Here is an 8,028-nt window from a genome sequence, read left to right on the forward strand (position 1 = left end):
GGGGTAGTTAAACGAAAATTATAACATCCGCAATGGTGCTTAGGCCAGCAATAGGCCAGCCATTTTCTCCCTATCACGTTAACAACACTAAAAAATCCACCTGCTACATCAGATTTAGGTCAGTCATAGGCCAGCCGCAATAAAAATAATTCAAAATATATTACATTTACGGAATTAAAATTACGATTAAATTACGAAATTAAATTTACGACACATATACGGGAAAAATAATCCATTCCATTAAAAAAAAGTACAAAGATTTTAAAAAAAAAGTACATGATTTTTTTTTTAAAAAAAGGGCTTCCACACACGAGCCCCGCCGCTCTCTACTCCTCATCGCCGTCGCCGTCGCCGTCGCCGCTGCCGCCACCCGTGGTATCTGAGCCCACGTCGGAACCCGCTAGCCGTGCCCTCGCGATCTCCAAATCAACACGCATGCTCTCGAACATCTCGTGAAGAAACATATTCTCCGTGGGGTCAGTGGCGGCCTTCCACTCTTGGAAGACCTTGTACATCTGATCCCGCGTATGGTTACGCGAATGGAGAGTGTACTCGAGTGGGGCGGGTGGGAGGGCGGAGGACTGGACCTCGTGGGGCGATAGGGGGGATCCGCCCCTCTGAGCCCGCTGCGCCCGCTTCTGTCCAACCGGGCGGGGGCGACCAGTAAATGAAGGAGGGGATGGAAACTCTTCAGCATCCGGGGGGAGGTCGTGGGATCCGCCGCTGCTGCCGTTGTAGTCGCCGCTATAGTTCAGTCGCTGCTTCTTCGGCCACCTAGCGTCGCACCCCGCCCGGAACTTCTCGGAGTCCTTCAGCAACAAGAAGCACTCCCAGAAGGTGAACTCCTTATACTTCCCCTCCAAGGGGAACTGACTCACGGCTATCCTCCGGGCGTCGTCCTCATTCTGCCCACTACTGAGCTGACGGAGGGCGTTGGCGTACAAATTCGCAAAACGGCCCACCGCGGCCCTGGTGCGCTCCCACCCCTTCCGGACCTCCTCGTTGCTGAAGTCCTTCCCGTGCGGGTAGTGCCTCCTATAGCTCTGATCTTCGCCCACATGTTGATGACCCGCTGGTTGTTCGCAACCAGCGGATCGTCGCACACCTCCAACCACCCCCTGGCCACCCCGGCGTACTCATCCTCCGTCCACTTCCTCCGGCCAGGGGTGTGGTCAACAGCGGGCTGTGATGACTCGCCGACCGCCTTGGCCTTCCCCCTCGTCTTCTTCTTCGGCGCGGCCCGCCTCGCCGGAACGGGAGTATCCGGATCCTCGAGATCGATCCCCATATCATGCAATGACAGAAGGTCATCGCCAGTGAACTGCGTCTCCACTGGGGTCGACGTGTGAGACGAAGCCGTCAAAAAATCAAGCGAGGGCCGATATACCGTGTCCCCTCCCGGTGACCCCTGAACCCCCCCTGCATCCCGGGATGCATACCGTGCTGCATCCCCCCCCCGGCATCCCGCCCTGCCACATCATCCCCATCATCTGCTGCAGCATCATCTGCTGCTGCATCTGGGGCATACCCCCCCACCCGGGCGCTGACTGCCCGCCACTCCCCTGCCCGCCGCCCGTCATCCCCAACGGCATACCCCCCTGCGCCCCCCCCCCCCCCCGGCGCACCGGCCATCATCCCCATCATCTGATTCCAAGGGATGTTAAACCCCGGGCCCATCTGCCCCCATCTAGATCCCACAGGTACCGTGAGAGTCTGAGATCCACTCGTCGCTGGACTGGACTCGTTGTTGTGATCCATCGCTCGATGATGCTCTTGTACAGAAAGTTAGAGAGAGAGAAAACTCGTTAAAATAAGTGGTGCAAATGAAAATGAAACGAAAATCGCGTTTATATAGGTTTTTAAAAAAAAAAACAAAACAAAAAAACAAAAATGGGCGTTGCCCGATCGGCCAGCGCTTCGGCCAGCACCGAGCGATCGGCCAGCCCACGCCGAAGCGCTAGCCGATTTCGCTCTCGCCGACTGCAATGGTTTGGCTAGCCGATCGGCCAGCGCGACGAATCGGCTAGCCGGTCGCTAGCCGACCATTGCGGATGCTTTTACTCTAAATTCTGTTTTCCGCCAATTTCTCATGTGATTGTATTTCTATAAAAATTTCTTTTTCTTTTTTATTTTCTCCATTTTATATAAATAGATTACTTCTGTCATTTTTATTTATCCTATCTAAATAAAAATACATAACTTTGTAAAATACTTCAATCATCTTCTTTTTAACCAAATTCTCAGATCATATTTTTCTTTTTACCTATTCCTGTTATGCATTAAAATATGTCTCACTGCAACATATACTCCTTTCTTCCCAATTAATTAAGTCCTCTTACTTCGTTCCTTTCTCTTATTGTAATTTATTTTATTTTGTTTTCATCTAATTTATTTTATTTTTTTTTCTCTAATTTGTTCAATACAATTTCTTAATACGTAACCAAAAATTTTACCTCAATTTAATTGTAATAGAGAAAGTATTACTCCCTTCGTCTCACTAAGGGCATTAGCAATGCGGAGAAGGGATCTCGTCCGGACAATGCGAGATCTTTTTCACCACCGTTTTAGAATGTGGCGAGATCTTTTTCTCCGCATTGTCCGGACGTTAGAGGGACGTGATAAATACTTCCAGTATCGGGAAGACGGCATCGGCAGACCCGGACTTACGGCGTTACAGAAGTGCACGGTTGCGATCCGGCAGTTGGCCTACGGCACCACATCGGATATGTTCGACGAGTACCTTCACGTCGGGGAGACAATTGGCCGCGATTGTCTGAAGAATTTTTGTAGGGGAGTTGTGGAAGCTTTTGGCGACACATTTGCGACGCCCGACTGCTGATGATTGCCAGAGCCCGATGAGGATGCACGAGACGGTGCATGGCTTCCCTGGAATGCTAGGGAGCATCGACTGTATGCACTGGCAGTGGAAGAATTGCCTGACGGCATGGAGAGGCCAATTTACTAGTGGCTACAAGGGCAGCCACCCGGCGATGATTCTCGAAGCCGTCGCTGACCATTGCCTCTGGATCTGGCATGCATACTTCGGTGTAGCCGGGTCGAACAACGACTCAACGTCCTCAACTCGTCCACCCTCTTCGCCGATCAATGCAGGGATCGCGGCCTGCCCATCGAGTTCACTGCCAACGGCCGCGGATATCATATGGGGTACTACTTGGCCGATAGCATATACCCAAGGTGGCTTGTTTTTGTGAAGACGATCAGCTGCCCAATTGGAGACATGAGAGTCTTGTTTGCGGCAAAGCAGGAGTCTGCGCGGAAGGATGTGGAGCGGGCTTTCAGTGTGCTCCAATCGCGGTGGGCAATTGTGAAAGGTCCGGCGCGTTTCTGGTTCAAGGAAGTCATCGCCGATGTCATGTATGCGTGCATCATCATGCATAACATGATAGTCGAACAAGAAATTGGACATGTCACCGATTGGGTTTCCGGATCTAGCTCCAGCATGACGACCACGCCTGTCGCTCGAGGATTACCGTTGGGCTTTGGTGAGGTTCTAGAGAGACAGACATCAATGCGCAGCTAACAAGACCATGCGACGCTCATGAACGACATGATTGAAGAAGTTTGGAAGCATTTCGGCCATTGAGGAATTGTAGTTTTTTTTTTATTTCGTAATGTAAAATTTGAACTTTCAATGGAATGAAGTTGTTTTCTCCAATTTTGTAGTGTTTAAATATTAAAAAAATAAATAAAATGCTTAGAATGGGGCTTAGGGCGGGCTATAATCCGCCCCATTGCAGGTGGAAGGGGGCGAAGAATAAAATGCTGATGTGGCGGTGCATAGGGCCGGGCTTATGGCGAGCTATAGTTCGCCCCATTGTAGATGCTCTAAAGATGACTCACTTTTCTTTTTAGTTTATCCCAATGAAGATGAGACAGAAGTACATATTTTTCTATATTAGATCTTATTATCTACCCTATTTCAACTTTTGTTCTTATATTGTGCTAATTATATGTTAAAATACGTGATATTTTCAAAATCTATTTTTTTCAACGAGGGTATTATTATTATTATTATTATTATTATTATTATTATTATTATTATTATTATTATTATTATTATTATTATTATTATTATTATTATTATCTTCTGTGCTAATTATATGATAAAATACGTGATATTTTCAAAATCTATTTTTTTCAACAAGGAGGGTATATTATTATTATTATTATTATTATTATTATTATTATTATTAAAACATTTATTATTTGTTAGCTGAACACAACTATTAATATAAGACACATAAATATTAACTTTGCTTTTATTTTTTATGTTTATTTCTTTTTTATATTTTATCAATTTTGCATTAAAACTTATATCATTCATTATCGAAGACAAGACTATTATATTGGAAGAATGAAAAATATTAAGTTTGCTTTTATTTTTTCTATTTTTGACATGAGAGACTATTAATATTGGACGAATGGAAAAGTATTAACTTTGCTTTTATCTGTTCTATTGTTGACATTGGAAAAAAAATATGAGTGAACTTGAAGAAAATTTCATCAATTATATTGCTTAAAATGGTTAATTAAATATAATTAATTCACTGAAGTTGTAATCGTGCAACATAAGAAATTAAATTAAATTAAATTAAATTAAATAGATCAAATGTAGTTCTTCCTTTGTCGAGAAGCATTGCAATCAAAAAATGAAATTTATTTAGATACAATAGCAACACCTTTCATTTGTATAAACGGGTATTCGTACTTCAGTGATTTCTTATAGTATTTCCTTACTGATAAGTGATAACTGAAAGACTACTATGTAAATCATTAAGATAATGAAACGATCGAGCACTCACAAATAAACAACGACTTCACTAGACAATAAGTCCAGAAATAGCAAAGTGTTAAGTATCCATGGGAATGATAGGTTTTCTCTACATGGGATCAGTATCGGTAACTTTGCCAAAGCGTCATGTTCCATAATCCGATAAACAAGATATATATATACACAAGACGAAGGATTTATTTCATCGAACTGTACTAAGAGAAGGTAGAGAGCATCGAGTTAGAGAAAATACACGGTAACAGGTGAGCATGAGCACGTGATGTATGCATACGTGGAACTCATGCTGCAAGAAGCTTCTTGATGTCCTTCTGTAGAAAAGCCGGCAAAGAATATTATTATGAGAAAAAAATTAAAGAGAGGCTTTGTTAACAAATTTACTACAGCTTGATATGGATCAAAGAGTGCACATTTCATTTCTTGATTATCTTACTGTAGAAACAGAGAGAAGGTGAGGAACTCTTTGATAGTAAATTACTACAGAATGAATTCTAAAGTGCTACAACTACAAGTATATTATTGAATTTCAAGTATCAAACTGTAGAAATATAGTACGTTCCAATGCACCGAACTCCACACCCATTTAGTTCTTGCATTGAAACAAAAGGATAACGTTTTACCAATTCAGCCAACGCCACATAACTGGACTAGAAAATTTCAAGACAGATTTAGACCTTTATATAGATGTAAAGAAAATTAGAATGCACATACCAGACCACAAAAAATATTCTTCATAAATACATTATATATGATATATTTGTTTCTCTAGGAGCTGAATTTACCTCTATCTGCAGTGGGGAGGTTGTAGGTGGATATCTTTCGACTACTTTACCATCTTTGTTCACCAGGAACTTCTCGAAATTCCATTTAACCAAATCACCTAGAAATCCTCCAGCGTTCGACTTCAGAAATTGATAAACAGGAGCGGTATTCGGTCCATTAACATCAACCTGCACAAACTAACCTTTAGGAACTGATTCACAAGTTCTACTGAAAAAGTACCATGAAGGAAATCTACCTTATCAAAAATTGGGAATTCTGCTTTGTACCGTGTACAAGCGAAATTCTTAATATCTCTATTCGATCCTGGCTCTTGGCCGCCAAATTGATTACAAGGGAAGGCCAGAATTTCGAGTCCTGCATCATATATTTGCAGATCGACCTCACGTAATCTTATTGAAAAACTTAGATATATTTGAAATATTCGTTTGAGATCTCACCTTGAGATTTGTACTTTTCGTATATTTGAGAAAGCTCGGTGTAATTTGATGAGGTCAAACCACTGAATCCACAACCAATCAATCACGTCAGTTGGCATGCACTCGATACAATGTTTCAACTTAGAGATAGGAAGTCAGATTTCGAACGCATATTCAATTTTTGAGAGAGGATAAGATATTACCATTGTGAAGCAACATTTACTATTAAGAGTATACTTCCTTTGAATTTGCTGAGCGCAACGTCCTTCCCATCAATATCCTGTTTACAGCGAGAGCAGTTCACAGTTACTCTCTAATATGAGAAAACATTATAGACATAAGTTAATAACCTTTCAAATGCTGCACATCTACTATGCAACAATTCAATGCCACACATTGAAAGAGAATAAAATGAATCCAGACACCACGGATTAGATTCGATTTCCAAGTTGTACGAGGTTCTCATTTCTGTTATTGTAAGGTTAATCCTCCTAGCGAAAAAAGTACAAACAACTCCTTGTGCTAAATACCTAATTCACTAGACAAAGAAATAGAAAGCAAAAACAAGCTATAAATCGTTACACCATGAAGATCAATAGTAGCATAAATTTTACAAGTGTACAAAGCATTGCGCTAAATAAAAACTAAATCATGCCAAATAAACACAGGAGTTAGCTAATCAAAACTATTTCTAAGCAACTTATTAGCAAGAAACACTACCGCAATGAACTTGAATTGCATTTTCTAACTGTGTGTGTGTGAGAGAGAGGGGTACCTTAACGGTGAAATCATGAATTGTCTTCTCCGTAGCAGCTCTGGCGGAAATAGAGGCAAAGGATCGAGACTTAATTGAAAACCTAGATAGAAATTGGGATAAAACGGGGAAGCCATCTCGGAAAAACGTTGATTTGGAAGAGGTGAGAGTCGAGCGATTGGACGAATCGATAAACGGAAGCGCGGAATTGGTGATGAGGTGCAGTTTAGTGAGAGCTACACTCTGCAGCGGTGGCGAGAAAATTGAAGAGAATGACATGGAAGCCATTGGCGAAGGAGGTGTGGTGTGTCAGTTTGTGATGCTGAAAATTGGAAGCTTAAATTTGTGTGGCGGATTTATATTTGGATGCAAACGCCACGTTTTCCATTAATCACCTTTTTCATATTATCTCAACTAAATTACTGGATACAATAATTATACCTAAACGAATTATCTCCTTAATAGGTATCCCGTATTTTTAATTCTAATATAAAATTAATAAAACATACTCCACTTTCTTCACAGAGTTATGTTTCAAAGAAAATAAAGGAGTATGATTTATTATTTTATTATTCGCTAGAGATTTAACTCAAATAATTTCAGATCTTTTAAAATAAATTACAACGAAAACATTATAAAAATAAAAAAGATAAAATAAGTGGACGGTAGACTAATATTAGTAAAGAATTATAGTACTACTATAATAATGAGACCCTAATTGAAATTGAATAGATTATTTCTATGGATAAATAAAAATAAAAAGGATATTACGTTTATTATAATGTGAACGGTGTATTCTCATGAGTCACGAGTAATATTTTAATTTGACAACTTGAAGCAGCTATACAATCTTATTTCCAGAAGTAAAGATTTTTAAAATACACCTTGTTGACCGAAAACATCGCTATTCTTAATTATGCTTCATATGCCTGCCCTACCAAATTAACCTAAGACCGACTTTGGAAATGAGAATATTATTTTTTAGAATTAGTCCACAACTTTTACGTACTAATTTATGTTTTTATTGAGGAAAACATTTTTACAGCTTTTACAAAATGATTAAAAAAAAGGAGAGATTTGAGACAAAAATTCGCATCAATGGCGTCGTAGAAAATAAAGAAACAGGGGAAATAAAGAAGTGGTATGGCACATAGAAATAGAATTACCTTTTACAGTCAACACAAAGTCCAAATCTTTTTGGTCACAACAACAAAACTGGAGCATTCTCTTTCTCTTTCTCGATCTCGTTTCTCTCTCTCCTCAAT

General features: G+C 40.7%; 1 protein-coding gene across 1 annotated transcript; it reads right to left on the reverse strand.

Moving 5' to 3' along the window:
* Positions 1 to 4,819: 4,819 nt before the first annotated feature.
* LOC125222798 (putative phospholipid hydroperoxide glutathione peroxidase) lies at positions 4,820 to 7,096 on the reverse strand. The gene is made up of 6 exons (XM_048125613.2): positions 6,785 to 7,096; positions 6,213 to 6,289; positions 6,031 to 6,092; positions 5,829 to 5,947; positions 5,593 to 5,760; positions 4,820 to 5,121 (listed from the first exon to the last, which is right to left on the reverse strand). Exons 1-6 carry the CDS (start codon positions 7,049 to 7,051, stop codon positions 5,092 to 5,094), a joined length of 723 nt encoding a protein of 240 aa, XP_047981570.1. The 5' UTR covers positions 7,052 to 7,096; the 3' UTR covers positions 4,820 to 5,091.
* Between the last annotated feature and the right edge of the window lie 932 nt (positions 7,097 to 8,028).

Source organism: Salvia hispanica, chromosome 1 (genome assembly GCF_029641045.1).
Source record: "Salvia hispanica isolate PSC_SH4W2 chromosome 1, Shi_PSC_v1, whole genome shotgun sequence".
In the NCBI taxonomy this organism is placed as follows: domain Eukaryota; kingdom Viridiplantae; phylum Streptophyta; class Magnoliopsida; order Lamiales; family Lamiaceae; genus Salvia; species Salvia hispanica.